At 43.9% G+C, this 22657-nt stretch overlaps 2 protein-coding genes across 4 annotated transcripts in view; one reads left to right on the plus strand and one right to left on the minus strand.

Moving 5' to 3' along the window:
* The window catches only part of LOC106655834 (acetylcholine receptor subunit alpha-like), a 110764-nt gene that overhangs the window by 36032 nt on the left and 52075 nt on the right, over positions 1-22657 (minus strand). For 2 of the 3 annotated variants that reach the window (XM_023462885.1, XM_023462884.1), the window contains one exon: positions 18883-18931. The exons of the other annotated variant lie outside the window; for it this stretch is intronic. The gene's annotated coding sequence lies outside the window, so the exon portion shown is untranslated. The remainder of the gene's footprint in view (positions 1-18882; positions 18932-22657) is intronic. 3 annotated transcript variants of the gene reach the window in all.
* LOC111694472 (speckle-type POZ protein-like) lies at positions 6338-7384 on the plus strand. Its single transcript, XM_023462864.1, has one exon. The coding sequence runs from the start codon at positions 6338-6340 to the stop codon at positions 7382-7384; it is 1047 nt and encodes a 348-aa protein (XP_023318632.1).

The following is a 22657-nucleotide window of genomic DNA, read 5'->3' on the forward strand; positions in this document are numbered from 1 at the left end:
AACGGGGGAGAGTCGCGTAAAAAATTTAATTCCGAAACTCCGCTGATTTTTAGCAAACGAAGATCGTCGAGCTTCGCATAATAATCAGTTATAATATACAAGGTATGCCGTGGACGGGGGCGCGCGCGCGCTCGGCATGCGTCAAATTTTCCGAGCATCTCCATCATCTCGCCGGAGAGAGAGAGAGAACAGCGGCGGGCTGTATACGGGCAAACAACAGTCCGCGAGTATAGAAGAAGGAGGTGGGGGGGAGGCAATTGTATCGCGCCGCTTATGTATGTACTATTACGGCCTGGCGTGCATAATACAGATATATACAGTTTCCGGGAGAAAAGTCAGCGTTTAAGTGCGGCGGGCTGCGCGCAACTACCCGAAATTCTCCGCCGCTCTCGACGACGTTGTTCTCTCTGTTCGAGTTCTGCACCCCTCCTTCCCCCAGCGCACCGGCAGAGCTTCATCCATCTTTCGGCTCGCATTAAATTCTATATACGTATAGGTGTGTAGTACGTGCAGGTGTGTATGCGCGCGAGTGCCGTCTCGAGCTAGCTCCTCTCGTGCAGCGCATACGCGCACATGCATCCTCTCGCATTCCATGAAAATCTGAGCTAAATGGATAGCTAATGAGACTCGAAGAAGGAAGACGACGACGACTGCTGCGCTTGAAATAATGACTCGTAAAGCAAATGGTCTAATTACTCGCGAAGGGGGTTTACAAAAATGAATGGAGTATAACGACTACTGCTCTAACTCGCCGAGCGAGCTTATCTCTCTTTTATGTATGTACGCGAACAGCACAGTGGTGCACATTATGCATTTTTCGAGTAAATGCTCCGTGGCGGAGGTAGGTAATAAAGTCGAACTCAGGTATAAAAAAAAAAAAGAAGAAAAAGAAGAAAGGAAGTGAAGCGAGCCGCACCTCTACATCGACCGCTTTCAGACCGATCGACACTCGTCGTCGTTGTCGACTACGACGCGACGTTGTCGGACAACGATAACAACAACAATAAATATCATGTCCTCGTGAGACCGTAACCTCTCTCGCGAGTTAACCAATAAAAAATCATAAAAATTTCGCGTTTCGATAATCAAAATTTTCCAGTTGTTGCCCACTACCCGATCACACCCACACAGTAGAGCACGTTTCGAACGAGAAGCTTTTCCAGTCCACGAAGTTGAGGGGAAAATCGATCGCTCGTATCGAGCCGAGTATAGATAAGAGAGAAAGAAAAAATCGGAGAATCCAGCCGACGACGACGACGACGAAGCGAACATGTGCGACATACTGCCCGACTCCGTGCACTCGATACTGAACGACATCGAGACGGGCGCGAGCATACCCTTCCTGCTCATCATCCTGTTCTACACGCTCTACTACGCCTTCCATCACATACGCAACATCATGTGCGTGGTCAAGGACATCTTGCGCAAGCGGGCCTGCAAGAGGCGCAAGTGCCCCAAGAAGCCGCGCTGTCCCAACATCATCGACAAGATCAAAGGTAAATTGCGATGGGCCAGACCCACTTTCCTCGATACAATTAATCACAGTTAAGCTCGAACGGCATCTTTAACGTGTAACGATGAAAAAAAAAGACGCGGTCGTAGGCTTCTTCACGACGTCGGTGCAGTCGCTGCTCGAGAAGGAGGGCAGCCTGTGCTGCAAGCCCAAGAAGAAGCGCAGGTGTCGCAAGGACGACGACGATCTCTGGGACGACGACGGGCAGCTCACGGATATTTACTAGGGGCTTCTGGCTGCGTCTCGCCGCGGGCCTCTGCTGTCGTGGCTTCTTCCCGTCGCTCTGTCTGCTCGCGAAGGCCGTCGGCGCGATGAGGCGCGCTCGCGACCTAATGCTGTATCTCCGATTGATCGAGCCCTGCGATGACTACGACGACTACGACGACGACGACGACGACGGGATCGATTAGCCGAGAGTGCGAGTTGGCGCGTTCGATTGGCGTTCGGCTGTGTATTGATATTGTACGTGTATTCGTTTGGTTCAAAACTGGCGTGAGGGGCATTTATACGAAAAGCCCAAATTCCCGTGCGAGCGTGAAAACGTAATTTGTTCTTTAACACATTTTCGTCCTATGTTCAAAAATTGGATTTTTCAATAATTGATTTTAAATTAAAGAGTGAGAATGTCATGAAAAAAAAAAAACGTTAATTTTATTGAAAAATGTTACGTTAAAGTGATACATATTTAAACGTGTGTATGCGCGCGCGCGAGTCAGAAATTTACATCACTGAAATTTTTTATCACCGACAGAGATCAAAGTGGCCTCTCGATCTCTTCCCAATGGGAGCTGCAAGCACAGGCGCGCGCGCGCATTGATTGCTCGCTCGCAAAAGTGCCCTTAGCATAAAAAAAAAGGTCTAGTGACACTGTATAAAAGCAGCGTAATCAAAGCTCTTCTCTGTAAAAAATTACAGAAAGAAGCTCTACCTCTCCCTCTTTATCTACATAGATAGCGAAGCCGAGTTCCGCTGAGTGGCAGGCACTTATTGTTATCGGATATTAACGTGTACGTGGGTGTGTGTGTGTGTATGTGTGTAGGTGGAAAATGGAGAGAAAGACCTGAAAGAGAGAAAGATCGAGGTTGGAGAGAGGAGGGGGGTAGTAGCAGGCAGTGAAATGCCAATATCCGTTAATGCACGCGTTGTGTGTGTGTACGCATGAATTTTTTTCTCTCTCTCCCCGACTCGTGTGCACTTTTATATATGTCTGCGGCTGCAGCTGCAGCAGCAGCAGCACGACGGATATAGACGAGGGAAAAGAGCACAGAGGCCGAGCAACTCGAACAAAAAAAAAACAAGAACGAAGAAGTTTATTAAAACTTTTGGAAAATTTTCGGATTATTGCACTTTTCGTTGGGGCGGCTGAACGATTCGAGTGGAAAATTCGTCTGCGGCTAGAAGATATGAATTTTTTTTCTCGTTCGTGCTCTCGTTGCTCGTTCGCTGATCGTTTGCGGGGCTCATCAAGTCTGCGTTGTGTAATACTGGGATAATCAGCAGCCGGTTCGCTTCTGCTGCTGCTGCTGCTTCTGCTGCTACCGCTGAACATGTAATGCGCGGTAAGTAATTTATATACGCGCTATCGTCTCGGATTAATGAAATTTTGCAGAGTAATAATAAAAAAAAAAAAAAATTAAATAAAAATAAACGTTGTTTATGGCCCACGAGAATTTCGCTGATAATTTTTGGGAAAATATATATACGTAAAACGATTATAAATTTTCGCCGCGCGCACGCAAGCTCCAGCGAGCGAGTGAAAATTCCCCTGTATACTCTACGACGCGATTACGCAGGGCAGTTTTCGCTTCGGTATCTTCATTCGCGACTGTTTTTAAAAAACTTTGCAATTCTCGGCACGTTTTAACGTTTGAATTTTCATATACTTACACGGCCACCCTCTCTTTTCACGTGTACGTACTTACGTACACACGTATTTGCCGAAAGAGAACTCGTAAGTTTTCAAAGTAGTAACTTCTTTCTCTCCTTTTTTTTTCGAATGCACCGGAGAACATTAAAATAAATCGCTTTCAAAGTGCACGCAAAACTTCCTTTAGGATTCCGCTCTTTATTAATTAAAAGCGCGTTTTTGCCTCGCGACTGCGACTACGACGACGATTCAATCTGTTGCTCTGCTTATAAATGCGCGCGCGTTGCTCTCTGGCGCGTGTTTTATCCGATGCTGCAGCTATATATATGCACGGGGGCCCGAGATTTGCGATATGAAGTTAGTTTATAGAAGGCAACTTTTGCGAAAACTCCACTCGGCATCGGAGAGAGAGAGATCGAGTATTTGCGCTCCGCATGTGTATAGTATAAACTCGAGGCTGCATATAGTATATTAAGCCTTGACGCGAGATAAGCTCGCGATGGGCCGATGGAAATTTCGGAGCTTTAATTATGGCCTCTCATCCGCCACCACCACTAGCACCACCGCGTTAGATATTTTAATTATTCGGATCGAAAAATAATAAATCGCTCAATTGCCGTTCACACGGGGCTTTGTACGACGTTACACGCACCGTCGTCGGCAACAGCGGCAGCAGCAGGTGGCGTTATAGTATATATACGTGTAATAAAGCTCGATGTTTGCATAATGGTATCGGACGCGCATCGATATATTAACGAGCGATATCGCGCGTCGCTCGCTCGGTGGTCGTTCGTTGCGCGTCGCTCGCTTATACTCTCGGGTTTTTCGAATTTAATATTGCGCTGTGTGCGCGCGAGCCCCGGGGTCTACGTCATTGTGCATATACATACCTGTGTTGTGCGTGCGCGCAACGGCTTTTAATTACAATAACGACTTCGACGCGGCTAAGGCATTATTAAATTCGTGAATTACAACTTTAACGGCTCTCTTTCCTTTACTTCGGTCTTTTTTCTCTTTCGCTCTCTTTCTACGACCCCGCATAAAGCGACGCAGCAGTAGCAGCGGTATAGCCTCGATACAGCCAAACTTTCCACGTGCATGTGCAATAGTGTATATACCGAGGAGTACGAGTGTGATATACATTGGCGAATTCGCGTGTGTGTAGTACCTATGTGCAGCTGAATTGGAAATTTCGGAGTTGAAAGTGCAACGGTGCAGCGGGCAGTAGTGGTGCTCGCGCGAGCCACTGCGCGAGTTATGTAATTGTTGCGCTCGTATATTTACGAGAGAGTCGCTGCAGTCGGCATTATATACCAGCATCTCCGCTTATATAGTGTACGTGCGGGATGTTCATTTATATAGTACGGTGTGCGAGCACGCGAAAACGTGATAACTGATTTCTTTTTTTTTCGTTTTTGTTTTTTTTTTTAATTCAGCTGTACGTAGTTCTACGCGTCGACGCATAGATCGGTTCGGTTTTAACGATGTACCATCATCGAGGAAAAAATTACGTTTTTATTTGTCGTTGTAATTGTTCGCGCCGATTGGTCAACCGTAAAAATTCGAGTGCGTAAACAAAATCAATCCCTCGAGAGTAGATTGGAAAACAAAAAAAAGGTGACCATTTTGATCTCTCGCCTTAGTGTAATACTGATGGAAAATAGGGAGCGCGAAAGTTGGGCGTCAGACAAAATTTTCGTGTCTCGCGCCAGGTTTTGCACGAGGTGCACAGCCGAGCATAAATAAAGAGCAAGTTAAAACCATTCCTGCGCGTTTACGGGAATTTTTTGAGCCTCTTTGCGCGCGCGCTGTTATTACGTCGAGTTTCGTCTTTCTTTTCTTTTCTCATAAAAAAGTTTGCATGACATTTAAAAACGCACGATTTAAATTGTATTTCACTTTATTTACACTTTCATCTTCATTTTTTAAAATATAATATGTAAAAAGGTCGACGACAAGGACGAACGAGCGAGACTGCACAAAAAAAAAATATCAATTTCTTCTTCGAGAGCAGCAGCAGCAGCAGCGGCACGTGTACCTATGTACGTATACGCGTTTACGTATATCGAATGAAATAACGCCGATTTCAATTCGACTTGCATACGTATGTGTACACGTGCGCGTCATGTCGAGAGAGAGAGAGAGAGAGTATATAAGGCAGGAATTTAATTCGATGCCTGGCGCGTTCACTTGCATACGGTGTGCAGTAAAAACGTGCAGCGCGCGCGGGGGAGAGAAAAAAATTCCAGATCACCCCCCACGCGTATACACACGTGTAAGATATTTCATTTTCTAGCGTGGTACAGTCCCACGTATAGGTATGTGCGCGAAAAAAAAGTGTACGTGTAAATGGTGTGCAAGAGAGCAGCGAGCGAGAGATGAAAAAAAAAAGGTCACTCCGAATAGCGGAGAACAAAACCGGGCGACGTACAGCAGCGATCGTCTTGTTTCTGCTATTGTAATATATCGATCCCAGAAATATCATGTACGGTTATGGGCGAGCTAATTCGTGTGTATGATTATAGGTATATATATCGTAGCGCGACATTTTCAAAAAATATATATCGATACGCTCGAATTGTGAAAGGTGAACGTACGGCACAGAGACGCGACGGCGAGATTAGAGTCCCACCGCTCATGGGTGATTCCCCCACTATCGTGTAAAAAAAAAGAGCGATACCGTTTTTTTGTGTGTACGATTCACACCCATATGTGAGTATTCGTACATTTTGATAATTCAGCGAGCTTAATGCGAATGGCCTTGAATATACAGTCAGCCAGTATGATTTCGAGCACTCACAATCTGGCTCGGGTCGCGTGTGTATAATGCCGTTTCGGACGCTTATAGATAATAAAACTTGCGTCGGTCACGACGCATCGATCGCCTGAATCGTTGGTCATACTTTGTGTCGTTATTTTTTTTGGTGCGTGTAAACAATAATTGGTGTGTGTATAAAATGGTAGGACTCAAAAAATTCGAAGAATTGTCGAAAGAATTGACGAAAGAATTGGACGCAATAAAAGAATCGCCACCGCCGACGATCTCGATCTACGATATGTGGAAGCTGGAGCGCTTTCGCTACCGCGAAAAGCAAGTGGGCAAAGCTCTGAGCTTGCCCGTAAAAGATATGCCCGTGCAGGTACAGCTGAAATTTTTTCCCCGCGGCCGAGTCGACGGCAGCCTGCGCAGCTCGATCATGCTCGAGTATCCGGAAATCTGTTACTTGAGAAACGTCTTCGAGGTCGATGTGACCCTGCGGATCTTGAAGCACCGTAAGGTTCGTCAGGAGTTCAGGAAGAGCTTCGTCACGCTCGGGCGTCGCCAGGAAAATTACTGGTGGCTGGACCTCTACGAGATAGCCCAAGAGCGCGACTTGACGTGCGACGAGGACGGCAGCTTGACGATCGACTGCCTGGTGACCGTCGATCCAGCCTCGGCCAAGCGCCAGGATCGCGAGAATCCGTTCGAGTTCGCCGAGGAGGACGACGAGCGCCGCTACGACTTCTATCGCCGGCTCTGGGGCACCGAACAGTTCAACGACTGCGTCGTCATGACGCTCGGCGGACTGGTGATACCCGCGCACAAGATCGTGCTGGCCGCGGCGAGTCCCGTGCTCGAGGCCTTGTTCAAGAAGAAGCACAAAAGGATGTACAATTTGCGCATCTACGAGGCTGGCAAGGAGGCCGTGGTGCAGCTGCTGTTCTACGCCTACACGGGTCGGCTGAAGCTCTGCAACGACGTGAGGACGCTGGTCGAGCTGCTCACCCTGGCCCACGCCTACGGGGTCAAGGGTCTGAAGCTCGCGTGCCAGAGGAGGCTGATCGAGCACATGGACGTGGACAACTGCGTGGATATTTTGCGGGCGTGCGCGAGGCCCGACACCGAGCTACTGAAGAACGCGGCGCTCGATTTCTTCGTGAAAAATGTGAGGCATCTACGAGGCCGTTTGAAAGAGATAAAAGATCACGATTTGTACGTGGCTGTCATCAATAAGATGTTTTGAATCATAATTTTTTTATACGCTTGTAGATATTCATTCGTAATCTCTTCTGTAAATAATCAATTGTAAATATGTACAACTCTTAATTATATTTACTCGTATTTAATTATAAATCCATAAGAATAAATATTAACAAATTTACGACACCTTTAAATATGTATCTTTGTTTTCATTCAACCTGCCTCTCATTGAATAATTTTTTTCGGAGCAAAATTAAATAAACACCGTTGCTCGAACTAATCGTCATCATCATCGTCATTCATAATTTAAAAAAAAGTATCACAATGAACCTGAAATCCTGTCAAAAATCGTATGCTCCACACGTGTATATTATATAACAGAATACATTCGAACGGTATCCGCGTCGCCGCGCTCGTCATCGCAAAAGTGGCCTCTTCCCTGCCGCACGTACACACATACACACGAGGCACACATACTAGGATATAACAGAGCGCCGAGCAGCGCGTGATCGGCACAGTAGTGGCGGCGGCGGCGTTGGTGGCAGCGCGCGAGCGCGTCTCTCGAGGATTGAGAAGAAAATTCAATTATTCGATATCGTCGACAGAGTGAACGGCTCAACGGCTCGTTTCTATATATAGTTATATATATGTAGGATTCGCGACGCTGTGCACAATGTATAAGCAACGACGTGGCCTATTGGAAAATGTACATATATATGTATATTCTTAACGTATATATACACCACACATAGTGTTCGGAGTACCGCACATACTGCGGATCTCTCTCTCTCTCTCTCTCTCTCTCGCTCGCGCGGCGCGTCAGTCTGTGCTGCGGGAGCAATGCGCACATACGTATATATATACCTATGCACTATACGCGCGCGGGGGTGTAAAGCTTTGAAGTGGCACGGGCACGCGCGCGCGCACGGGATTCATTTCTCCTGATCGTCGTTTATATACTCTGATCCAAGAATGTAATGGGTTATTGGGAAATCGAGTGTTCCAATTGCTTTTCTTTACCTTCGTACAGACGTTTTTTCCCCTTGTTCGAACAAATGCCATGACACGATGTCTGTATATGTGTGCGCGTGTGTGTGTATGTGTGTGTGGGCGCACTCGCACTCCCTCGGCCAACCATACTTATATATAGTACGCGACCATAGGTAAAAAATTTTAATTGCGAAATATTCACTTACCGATCGAGTATGCTTTCGTACGTCCTTGTCCATCAGCGCACGCGAGATTGAATCGAATGGATGATAGTTATGACGATATGACAATGCTTCTCGATTATTATAGCGAGCGATTTTATATTTTATATTCTGTAATTTGTAAGAAGATGATCAGGGACTGATGACAGGAAGACAACGAGACATACATTAGCAATGGAAAATTGAATTTCCGAAATGTTGCTGCTTCCTAGTTCTCAAAGTAAATTTTCTTCTCAGTGGAGGAAGAATTAATTAAGAGGATTAGTTAAATTGCAAATATGTATCTACCAAATGTATAAGCATTCGCGTGATGCTATTGATAAATATTCATTAAAATAACACAAAAATAAATAATACGAGAAATCGGAAGTGAAACATCCGCTACAAAGAGACTCTTTTCAAAAAGCAATCGACCATTTTCTTTCAAACAAAGTTTAATTTAATTTTCTACATTATTTTAGTTCGATCGTAAGTAATTTCAATTAATTGCCTCCAATATCAATATAAACTCGTCTGATTGTTGATTTTACACGATCCGTTCGTCCAGTTTCTCTCTATCTCTCTCTCGGTTTACATTGCTCACGAACTCGCGTAAACATTGTGTCTCTCGCTCATGTACTCGACACAGATGAATATATTATCACACAAAACATACAAAGTATCTCGAAACTAACCGCGAGAAAATCGGACTATCGATTATCGTATACACGATTCGCAGTATCGTTCGCGCTATACATATAATTGAATCCGGAGCATCGCGCGAACGATCCGCGAAAGGAGCTCCGCCGTAAGAATATTATTACGGCGACTTATTTCTCGAATTCACGCCGATCGCGCGCGTATATATGCACGAGGGCTTGTGCGATGTGTACGACGCGCGATATTCCTGATACGTACTCAGATTGCACCAGAGGCCCCCGCAGAGATGAGCTTGCATAATGTAACGCACATTACGAAGCGTCGCCTCTGCGCGCGTATGTATATCGGGGCAATTCGTGCTTACATTATTTACGCTTTTAATACGTGCAAAAGCTGTAGCTGCTATACGTGCATACCTGCTTGCGACGTGTATGACGCATCGCCGATATTCGCGCGTGAATTTCATTTTATTTTATTTTATCGCTCGATCGATCGAGCGCGGTATACGAAATTTACGAGGAGTAAGGCCTAAGTGGCTTCGAGGTGCACCATCATCCGCATTTTTTTACAATAATACATAGCTTATTTCGAGCGGGCTTCGTGTAACATAGAATCATTTTTCCGTAATAATACGAGCTTACGATAAATTGTCAACAGAGCCCTTAATTTTCTCAGCGAGGCTTGTCATCGTCTTTACTTTCTTTTTCATCGCTTGAAATTCCATTCGAACTCGTTGTCACACGGATCCTGCAGCGCGTAGTGCAGCCATCGTGTATAGATATACGATGTAAAACGACGCAATTCATTCTTTCCCTGTAACCGGATGAGTCAAAAAGAAGCTCCTCTCGTCCTCAAAATCACGCGGACAATTTTTCTGTAACGACTCGTTGGAATCGTATTTAGCCGCAGGGCTCGAACTGTATGTACAGCGTAGATCGTGGCTGTTCTAGGCGCGCGCGCGCGCGCGAGCTGTGAAATGCAATTGTCGTACACGCCAACAAATTGAAACGCGAAATGTATACACGCCACGTACATTGATTCTTTTGTCTGGGCGGAGAGACTGATGAAGATATCGCGTTACATCGACGTTCATAACTCCATTGTTTCAATTCCACGGCATGATCGCGGATACGTTTTCAGGCTGAATACCGTTCAATGTAATACACATGCATCTCTTCGCACTCATAGATATATCTTTTTGTTGTTGCATTTTATTTTCAACGTCTCTTTCGTGCATCGGAAAATAAAAGGGCCATCGCGTGCGACATACACAGGCGCACTGCGGAACAAATATTATAAATAATATTTCGTACACGCGTATAGCGTATATATAAAAGCTCGATTTTGAAAATGATTCGCAATCGGGTGCAAAAGTTTCGATGCTTATGAATACACAGAGACAGATAGGAAGAGACAACTGGATGGAGAGCGAGAGAAACGGTCGGATTCATCGAAACGATTGTTTCGATTCTGAGCAATACGATACTCGCGCGTGCGATATTCGTACACGTACACACGCAGTGGTGTGTAGCTTTTGACAGGTTCGAGATTTCGTTGGCGCTGTTTTTCTGCTACGATGATTCGTGGCCAAGCCACGAAGCACGGGGATTAACTAGAACGAAAATAATTCGACGAGTATGATAAAAGACGTGGTTTTATAGCGAGATAGAATAGAGCGAGTGTTGCTGTGTCCATTGTTTTGTTTATGAATATGAGTACCAATTCACAGTTTTCAAACTGTGAAGTGAAAATCACAAACTCGTAAGGTCATCAATCATATATACCAATCGGAAACTTTTTTGCCACTTGTGAGTTTACAACAATCCATCTATTGATGAAATCACTAAGCTTGCATATTATCAGATATGACACACCTTCAACTAAGATAAATCTTGTTCCAATACAAACCAAATATTGGAATGTTAATTCTTAAATTTCCCTTTCAAAAGCACACTTCGAGTATAGATTAATATTGTTTTTACGTGCATTATTATCAATATTCGTTTCATATATGCTAGGGGGCACTCATTTCCCAAGTTACTTGGAATCCCGCTCCCTGGCTTTTGATCGATAGTTAGTAACCATAATGGCCTCAAGCGAGAATTTTAAAAATCACTCAAATATCCTTGATTCAATAAAATTGAAATAAAAATTTACTTTGATGTTTAGTAATAAGATGCTACTGAGGTCCAAAGCCTACTATTACTGCGCTCGCTCGGGTTTTACGAATTAACTATCCCTTTAAGCGACTTATACAAAAACCAGTTCAAAATATTCAGAAGTTATTCGCGTTTTCCTCGCATTATACGATATTATATTACTATAGTGAAGAAAAACATGCGTCTGAACGTGAGGAAAACAGGCAGCGCCACCCCCTTGACACACACACACATACACACATTCATTGCAGGGCCAAAGCCTTTATAGAAAACAGATGCAGACGCGTGTATATATAATAATACATGTAAAAGCGCAATGTATGCTATACCAGTGGCCTACACTCCGTCGCCTGCTGCTGCTATACGTGTGTACAGTATTTGTGAGGGCGCGCGAGAGAAACGAGTGTTTATTATAAAGTGCGAACGCAAGGAAAAAGTTTTCGGCCCCTGGCAAGTAATACGCGGCGCAAGTAGGTCGGTCCCTCTCTGTCTCACTCGGTTTCGGGCTTGGTGCAAGCTCTCTCTCTCTCTCTTATATAGCTAGCGGCGCGCACGCGATGTGTCTGGAAAACGCCAAGTTAGACAGCAGCAGCGGTAGCAGTTGCGCATTGATACTTTTTTCCTCCGCTGGCTAAATGGACCTTAGTAGATCTCTCTCTGACGTAGGCAGCAAATGCTCGAATGATGAGTTTTCTAATCTACGACGAAGCTAATTGATGTTCTTTGTGAGGGCAGCTGAAAGAGAGAGATATGTATACACACGATGTGTACTTCGACGAGGGCGATGGTGTGCGCGCAGGCACATTTTCCAGGTCAAGTTCTTGGAATATTGAGCGCATCTCTGACATCGGGACGAATTTCCAGCTCGCGACAAAATAAATTCCTTCCCCTTTTTTTTTTTCGTTGTTCGTGTATTCTTGCGGGTTAAAAATATTCGCTGTACTAGTAGCGCGCGCGAAAATTCGCAGATACACGGAGAGTGTAGTATATTTTTGGTTCGCAATAATGTCGCGCATGAAATATTTACAAAGTTATTTCAGACGATACGCGCGGCCACCGATATAATACCCGTTCCGCGCGCTTTATATGTCAATATTGCGCGCAAACAAGCTGTATCATTGCGCTGACTAGCTAGCTAGCTCACCCGCTGCTGCTGCTCGCCTATATGTACGGTTTAAACTTGCAGAACACGGTTAAAACTCAATTAATTTGCCTTTGAATCGCGCGCAATTAATAATGCCATATAACTAACGATTGCACTCTAAATTCACGGGATTTGTAATCAAAAGCGTATTTACGCGAGCGCGGATGGGCCATTTCTATATACTAAGCAGCCGTATTTTCAACTAATAGCTCGTATTATGATTCATCGGCTCGTGTAATAGATGTATAATATGCTAGATAGGGAGGGAGAGAGAGAGAGCTTTCGTTGGTGCGCTGGAAAATTTGAAAATTTAATTTTTCAATGCATCTCTCGTGCGGTGCGCGGCGAGGGCGAAGCCGCCCACTTATCGTCCCCGCGGCTCTCTTATACGCCTAGGGTACCGTATATATATATGCAGGCGTGCGGCGTACGCGATAAGTTATAAGATAGGTAGGGTAAGAAAAAAAATCTTCGAGTCAGCGGAATTTTCGTTTAAGAAGCTTCTTCTCGCCGTCGCCGTCGCCGCAGCGTGGGATGATATCTATATACATAGGTATGAGAGCAGCAGTAGCAGCGCAAAAAATTATCACTTCTGTGGTATCCTGCAAGCCCTGCACGCTTTCTTAAACTCTACTTCTTATACTGTACGCTATATAATACGATCGTCATCTTCTCGCAGTCGTGCTGGTGCTGGTGGTGCTGGTGAACTTTAGGTCAATCGATGTACCGCAGGTCCGATAAGGTTTTTCGTCGAAGAAAAAGTGTGTGAGAGAGAGAATGAAAAGAGGCGATCGCCCCCCACGGCTCTCTCTCTCTCTATTTTTCTCTCTTGAGAGCCACTGTGTAACTGTCGTTTGTAGTTAAAGGGCGTCCGGAAAAAAACAGAGCGAGATAGAGGAGAGAGAAAAAGAAGCAGCTATCTTTGAACACGGCATATATATGCATGAATCGTTTTCGCTTCCAACGATGAACTCGGGAATTTTATTGAAAAGGTTAAAATATTCATAATTAAGGAATTACGTAGGTACAGTGAATCGACGTCGATAGACAAAAAAAAAGAGAGAAAAAAGGAAAAAGAAGAAGAGACTTACATCAATTATTGAGGCCATATATTCGGATATAATACTGCACTCGAAAGAAAACGAGCAATTTATGTATTATACGTGCGAACAAGTGCGCGAGGCGAGGCGGCAACACACAGATGAGAAAATAAAGATACACGATCGCGATAGTACAGGCGGCATTTCAAGTGGTGTGCACTACCCCCCCCCCCCCCCCCCCCNGGTACCGCGCTGTGTTTATAAAGGCTTCACGGGCGAAAATAAAACGCCCGGGAAATGCAGCTGGGAAAAAAGATGTACTGAAAATTGTATCTGTATGGCGATGTTAGTCCCTTTCCTCTCTCCTTCGCACACAAGCACACACAGCTCTCGTCGTCGTCGTCGTCGTTGGTGCACGAGAGCGAGTATATATCTCAAGATGAAGCGATAAATAATCGGTTCGCGAAAAAATTTCTCTTTTTCACCCCCCGCGCTTACTGACTCGAATCGTTCATCATTTCGAACGTTTATATATCTATATTCTTCCTTTCCTTTTTTTTCCTTCCACACCCACTGGGTTCGCGCGCGCGAGCATTTTCATCTCCCGGAATTTTCTCCGCGCTCGCGTATACACACGTACACCCACGAACACGTGTATAAATTTCGAGAGCGACTACGAAGAAAAAACAACAACACACGCAACGGTAAACAGCAACTTGAGAGCTCGACTCCTGTACTCTTTCTCTCTCTTCTAAGTTTTTGATGTAATTAAGAAACAAAAGAAATGAGTTCGTGTGGAGGTAAGCTTATACACTTGTATTTTCGCGGCTGTGAAATATCGCTTACGTACTTTATATTTTTACTAGTACAGCGAGTGGCCGAGTGCGCATGTACGTGCACGCGTGCATGTACGCGAGAGAGCAAGAGTTAATCGGCGTGTATTTGCAAGCTCCAGATAGTGCTTCTCGTTGATTTTTTTTCTCCTCTCTCGTTTTTTTTTTTTTTTACAACTCTACTAGCCTCTCTTTTCGAGCTTACAGAGGAGAGAGAGAGAGGAAAATGTATGAAGTGAAAACTGTTCTCCACACATACGCCGGTACACACGCAGCAGTAGCGTATACGTATCTATGCCCGAGCGAGATGCATTGGACGCGAAAGAAGAGAAAAAAAACTAAAATAAAAAAAAAAGTATTAGTAACTTTACGCTCTCAGTTGTTCGAATACACGCGCGCGCGCCAGAGAGAGTAAAAAAATAACAAAATTGTTGGAATGAACAAAAAAAAAAAAAAGGGAGAATGTATAGCGCTGCGGGAATCCGCTTAAGAACCGTGGACGATAGAGACCTTGGATTTCTAAAACATTTAACGCTAAAGTTTTTTACACGACTGCGAGGAGAGCTGGGGGGAGGAGAGGAGAAAAAAAGAACGAGTGCAGAGAGAGCAGCCAAACGCCGATGTTTTCTCGCAAAATAGACGAACAATCGAGCGTTTAATGAAACACGACATTTTTTCTCTCGTTTGAAATTTACTAGTCAGTCGATTTAAATCGTGCGCAGCAGCAGCAGCAGCAGCAGTACGCATAACAGTCGCGAAACTCCCGTGGAAGATAAATCAATTTTCCTAGCTCCTGCGCGCGCGCTGCAAAATATCTGGAATTTTTCGAAAGAGCAAACCGCGCGCAAAGTGGTTATCCAAGCGGAGTGCTGGGTACATATTTCACACAATGGGTACGTACGAATGCGATAGATATACACGTGTATAAACGCGCTGCGATGAGTGTGAGTGTATACGTATACGCAAATGTAGAGCTATGTACGACGTGGATAATAAAAAAAAAAAGGAAAAAATTTTGTGCACATCTGCGCTTTTGCCGGCTGAACACCGCAAATGTCTACATCCGACTAACTGGAAAACTCGCTCTTCTTTTTCTTTTTTCATTGTCCGAACGACTTGGCTTGTCAATTTTGCGCGGATCTCTGTAATTTCTTTATTATTCTCTCGTAAAATAAGCAGTGAAAAAAGAGCGAGTCTCCGTCGTGGCCGCGCATTATCCGATAACGAAACGTAATTGAAAATCGACGAGAGGCTGATGCGTAATCCACATCACGCGTATCAGGCAAGTGACAAACAACCGAGCGAATAAATTAAATCTCACCCCACGGACCGCTGTAATTTTTTTCTGCCCTTTGTCCACGGCGCAAAATATCTGTATATAAAAAAAGCACAAATCAAAAAGCGACGCGAGAGCTATACCGCAAACATCGCGCATAAATCCATCATAATCCTGTAACGGCTCGTCGGACGCGTTTACGGCGCATCGCGTGCTGTACCTATACTACTGTATACCGCGCCCCGTATCCGCGCGCGACGTTTATTGACGCGCCAAACGAATAACGACGATCGTCGTCGTCGTCGTTCTCGCGCAAGCTCGCGTACTAACTAATTGAATGGCGGCCGGCTATGCCGCGATGAATAGTCGCTTCTCGTTTCTCGAGAGAGATAATGTCGTATAGCGCATGAAAAATGGGTTACAACTATGAGCGAAATTTTCGTATTTTGTAAATCAGCGCGCGAGCGCGTCGAATTTTAATACAAATAAATTCATTTTTCGCGCGCGCGCGTTCGAGGCAAAATTATTCATATTTTTTTGTGTTTTATTTTCTGCCTGGCACGCAGTACAAATAAACGAAAATAATAATACGCGAACGAAATTCCAGCGCGGCGATTTTATTCAGGAAATCTGATGAGCATAAGTTTCTATATTCGATTAAGCTGCATGAAGCTTTGTCTCTCTATCTCTCTGCGTTGAACTAAAATTATTCGAGAGTTCATTCGGAACTGAAATGCCAATTCACGGGAAAAAGCTCCGACATAATTGCAGCATTGTTCACTGCGAGAGAGCGAAAGAGAGATAGTAATAATGTTTTGTCGAAAAACAAATACATTTTCAATAGAATTAATGTAACGGTCGAAAAGTATAAATTAGAGCAAATTTACGAGAGCATATTTCCACTTTGTTTTGACAAATACGTGCAGCAACAGCCGCACGAAAGTCGCGCGGGGAAAAAGTAAATCCATCTCTCCCGGTGCAGGTGAGTAGTCCAAAACAAATACGCGCGCGGGGTATTGTCAACACATTTTCATGTAACTACATACACAACAATAATACATCACTGCGGCGTACTTAGCCTCCGCGCGCGAAAGTGCACGATATATATACGTATTTATACGTACACAGACCCGAGGACGCGAAAAAAGAGATTCGGTGCGGCAGCAGCAGCAGCAGCCGAGGCTGATGCTACAGCGCTGCAGCATATCATCATATAAAGCCCGCACTCCTCGAGGCGCTCCGATGTATCTTTGGTCTCTTTCAAGAAACTTCGCTATTTACTTGCCTTTTTTTCGCGTGCAGCAGTATATATAATACATATATATCTAACGCCGCAGAGCGCGCGAGCGAGCTTCCGTTTGACTTACTACTTTGCCAGCAAAACCCCAGTCTTTCTTCTTCTTCTTCTTCTTCCTCCTCTTTTTTTTTTTTTTTACTCTACGGAGTGCCCAAACGCACTGCATACATGCATTTATACAGCCTCGGCTCGGTATATAAACATAAATTCCCGCGTATGTGGCACGCGGCCGGGCTTGTCGCTGTTTATTTTTGCCTTTGACAAAGTACGAAAAATGAGCGCGTAGCTACTTAAAGTGTAGCAAATCAGCCCCCGGGTACACACGCAAATCGAGCGCACGAACGACGATGAAAGATATTGCTGCGCGCCCTTTCAAGGCCACGCGTTAAATTTATTTCACGGAGAAAATCACTCGTCCACCTTCTCTGTTATATTTTTGAGTTTTCAAGCGATTTCAATTTGTCTGTCCTTCGAGGGTTATATATAAACGGGCGCGCGAGGATCGTGACAACAAACGAGAGCGACAGAGAAGGAGCGAACTCTCTCATCCCTGAATCTACATGGAAATCTCGAATTAATATGGATAAGGCGACGTTTTCGAACTTACGACTTCGAAGGGAGAGAGAGAGAGAGAGAGAGAGACGAGTTATCCTAGTCCCCGCGCTATAGATAGTAGAGAGAGGATCCGAGGTCAATGATATTCCAACTCCTCTCTGTCTCTCTCTCTCTCTCTCTCTTTCGGGCGCGCGCATACGCATATAAAGCTGCTATGGAAATTTGGCAAGGCTTGGAATTTTCAAATTTATCTCAATATCAATATAAACGTGAGAGAGAGCTTGATTCGTTTGAGTGTGAAAATTTACGCGCCATTGGTATGAATACAATCTCTCGATGATTTTAATTTTTCGAAACCCAGAGGTAAAATATACGCAAATCCAGTCCTTCGGAACGTGGGTTTACACAGATTCTCTCTCTCTCTCTCTCGCTCTCTATCTCTTTTTAAAAATAAAATACAACACTCGAGCAGTAGCGATATTTATAAAAAAAAAAAAGAGAATCAATTTATATTTCGGTTTTCTCGTGGAGTCCGCGATATACAATACACGTAACGCGTTATTTTTCATCAGTCTATATATCGCGTGTCGCACACATACACACACACAAACGTGTATAGGGCTGCTCGGAAGTATTCCTAAAAGCACACGCAGAGAGCGAGCGAAAGATCGAGAGTCGAGTACATATATCTACTGTACTCCGATTAAAATTCCGACCACGAGTTTACGTTGGGTGTATAAAAACTTTTCATCCTTTATAGGCCTCTCTACCTACTCTACCGACGCGCACGTCAGTGTGTGTGTGTGTGACGTCTCGCACTCATACATTTATACATGTATACGTATCGCAGCCACGTTTGAGTACAGGGTAAAAGGTTGATAAAAAATAAAACTTGGATACTTCTCGAAATTAGAACAGAGTGCCTTTTTCCGCGAGGGCCTGCACGTGATGTGCGTGCGTGTGCACCGACTGCACGCGTGAAAACATAAATTATTTGCGACTCTCCGAGCTTTGCCGCGTTGCACATATAACGCATGCATTCGAGGAGACAAAATTATGGTTATATTTAACGGCTCAGTTTGAGCTACTTCTTTTTATACGTATTGTCGAGAATGAAAGTTTTTCGTATGTATCTAATTTAGTTCAAGCCAGTTTAATTTTTCAGTAGTGCATTCATGAATTCTTGCATCGACTGGCCGAATTATCATCGGCGTATTTTAATTAAATATGCTCGATATATGAATACGAATCGATTCAAAAATATCGGAAAATATGGTCTTATTATTCTTAATTAAATTAATATATCATACATAAATAGTATATAGTAGTATCGTATTTATTCAATAGGTGCGGAAATCATTCCTCGTTCTATTCAAAACAAACTTACCAAAGTCCCGGATCAGCTGTGTATGGCAATCAGCTGTTCGGCTGGATAACTGTAACACAAAAGTATACATCCGATATTAATATCAACAGTTGTAAATATTTATCGTTATGCCATTCGAATTCTAGTTTGTAATATTGAATATAAGACACACAAACGCACAGACGTACACAGACACGCGTATATATATATATATAGCGGGCAAAACCAAATCTGCCGCAATGGCCTACTTCGGGCCTTGGTCGTGGTGGCGCGGGATGCGCGCGTCCTTCGCATCCTTAATAAACGTGTCTCGTAATACGTGACTCTACGCGAGGGGCGGCCGCGCGCGTATACGTACAAGGTATATAATATTGTATATCCGTCACATGGTTGAAGCTCTAATGACAATGCATCTCTATATATACATCTTCTCCGTGTAAATTGAGACAAAACTCACGAGTAAGCGCGCTATGTCTGTATATATGCGGCAGTCCTTCGTGTAATGAAATCTCCATATATGACATTTTCTTAATTGCCGATGCCATTAGTAACGAGGTGTACCTTGAAGGGGATTTAAAAGCATCGATTTACGCGCGCGGGGGCAAAAAATATATTGCGCTTTATACATATAAGTGTGTGTGTGTGTATATAATATACACGTGCAGGTGTTGTGATGATAAATCTTGATGAAAGAATAATAACGTGTGCCGCGCAAGCCTCGAGTTATCTATAATTAACAGCTCGAACGTGTTTGCGTGTGCTTGAGCGCATCACGGGGCCGTATATTATATAGTGACGCCGCTGCCACCGCCGCGTGCGTGAAAATTTTCCCAAAAAGCTACTTAAAAGTCGTCGTCGTCGGCGGCGGCGGCGGTGGCAATGGCTTGTTATTGCGGGAGCTTCGAGTGTGCTGGTGGTGCAATGCAGTGCAGCTGGTGCACAACTGCACTTACTCGCGAGAGAGATAAAGACAGAGGGGATATATTACGGGCTAAAACGGGAATGATGGCCCGTTTTTCATTCGGTCGACCATGATGCGTGTAATATGTAAAAAAAGAAAATCGAGGAATGATGATAAATTTTACATCCGTTCGGCAGAAGCACCCGAATCGGGATTTTATTATACTTTCATGAGCATTTCGACGTGTGGATTTTAAAGCACTTTTGGACGCTGGAGATCTCGTGTCCCTTTTGGTTTACATCGCGACACTCGAGACTTGCTTATTTTGCTAACCTAATTTATCGGATATAGACGTGGAAATAATTCTATTCAGCTTACTCGCTGTCGTCGTCTCGTCTTTTCGCTCTTTCATCCACGAGCTTCGAACAATTCGCAAAGAAGAAAAACTTATTTGCCGTGCGTATACAGAAAAAAAAGTATCTGTAAAGTAGTAAACCAAAGGGCGACAAGAGTATCAAATTCATACTTTCAAAGAAAATACACACACGCGCGCGCGTATAGGCTAAAGAGAATTCAAAGATTTTGTATTTTTACTTTGTAATGCACAAAAGAAGAAGACACGTTTTTAGCTAAACTCGAAAGAAAGTACGACGTGTGTTCGGTATATGCACGCAAGTTTTTCACCCGAAATATATACCTATATGTATAACCGCGCGCGCGAGTGCACGTCTACGTGTATGTATATCGAGAGTGCAGACACACACGTCATTGGCAATATGAAAAAAAAAAACAAACAGAGGAAAAAAAAAAAAAGAAAAAGGGAAAAGAGGCCACGCGACAAATTTAAAATTTCACTGCTTTCTTCTCTCCGAGTATTTCATGTTAAGGGACGTACCTAATATATGAAATACGTACGTGTCTGACAGTTTTTATTTTTCTCAGCTCTCTCTCTCTCTCTCTCTCTCTCGCTCTCGCGTGCATGCATATACATCAAACCGACGTGCACGAAGAAAATGGATGGAAGAAAGGGGGGAGTCTATCAATCTTTAATTGAATATAACGCATATCCGAGGCTATATTTTATTTTTATCTCTCCTTCTCTCGCGAAAATTAGTCAATATATTCCGCAGACAGCGCGCGGATGAAGAACGAGTACTTTTTCCATTACGTTGCGCCTTGAAAATAATGCAAAAAAAGTAAAAGTTTGATACCGCGGGTTTATTATTCTTTTTGAACAAAAAAATGAAGTTTTAAGCTAAACATTTTGCACGCCGGCTTTGTCGAATTCAAAGTATATCCCAAGCAAGCTCTCGTCCGTTGTACGTATAACTTTATAATACGGACGCGATTAAAGTTCGAAGCCGAGAGTCTGAGCCGACCTCTCGAGGAGCTGCAAAAAGATGTCTTGTCCGAAGCTTTTAACGCGAGGCACATGTCGGCTTATTGCTGCACCAGATCTATATATAGTATATCGCTCCCGAGCAAAAGCAATCGACGAAGTCGCGACATAAAAAAAGAGAAGAGAAAAATTTAATACCCGATCTACGGACGCGCTCGTACAGATATTTCTTGCCTCTCGGAGTACAAGTGACTCGGAAGAATGTACGGTGCGGTGGACTCGAAGCGGAAAAAAGAAACGTACAGTATATGGAATAAACGCGTGCGGAGTCATATCTCGAAAATCTTTTCATCGGCGACGTTATCAAAGAGAGAGCGCGGGATAAGATTTATCGCGAGATCTACATATCGCGTGCGCTCGTGCGTGTCACTACGTAACGTTAGAATCTCAAAGAAGAAGAACACGAAGAAACTAGTTTGAATTTTCCTCGAGGACTCGCGAACGAACTCAATTATGACGGGATTTTTACGATCTCGGTTAAAAAAATCATCAAGACACAAAGCCACAAAGTGACTCTTTGACAAAGGCCTCTGCACGCGTACATTTTAACAGTGCGCGGCGAGAGAAGAACCTCTGTGGGTGGGTTAACTAGTATACACAACTGAATTACGCGAGTGTGTATATAACATTTACAGAGTGCAGAGGCGCGCGAGTCGGGGCAAAGTTTCCGACGGTATAACGGTCGAGACGTCTACGGAGAAACTGAACTTACGCGAATTAAAACGTCAGACTCTCGACTACTGCATGCGTACATACGCCCACTAAGTATATCTATACTTGCGAGTGTGAAGAGAAAAAAAGTTTTTTCTCTCTCCGAGCTTGCATTATGTGTGCGAGGGCGCAGCAACTACTTTATACAAAATAATACGGCTCGTGTATCTGCAAACATTCAAAGTTGGTAAAAGATTTCGAGAGCGAAAGATGACAAGCGAGTAAGAGTGCGGTTTACGTTACATATTTACGCGATACGTATGATAAAATGAAAATCGGAGGAACGAAAAAAATAAACACAGAAATCGAAAGAGCGCAATTACATTATAAGGTTAAAATTCGAAGTGTTTATTCGTTTTGTATTCGTTTACTTTGCGTTAAGCTCTCGACGTTTTATACAAATAAAAATATCAAATATCCGAGCTGTAATAGTAATTAATTCCACCGCGTATATTATTTGTGATATTCGAGCTTACATTAACCAGCAGAGGTTGACCAGTTTTTGTGTATACTGTGTATACTTCCGCGGACTATTGTGCGAACGTGATTGAACGCGTGTTACACGTACGATCGACTCGCGGTATTAAAACGCCCGATATTTACACTTATAATCCTGGATTTACTGGTAAAAAAAAAAAAAAGAAAAAATTAAAACGCCTCGCGTGAAAAGCTACACGCTAGACTTTGAAACACGATCGAATGTCAAATACTGTGTGTGTACGCAAACCCACGCACACGCCGTACATGCGGGTATGGGCAATATAATGCTAAACGCGCGTTATTTC

This window comes from Trichogramma pretiosum, unplaced genomic scaffold (assembly GCF_000599845.2).
Source record: "Trichogramma pretiosum strain Unisexual culture from Peru unplaced genomic scaffold, Tpre_2.0 scaffold1, whole genome shotgun sequence".
In the NCBI taxonomy this organism is placed as follows: Eukaryota; Metazoa; Arthropoda; class Insecta; order Hymenoptera; family Trichogrammatidae; genus Trichogramma; species Trichogramma pretiosum.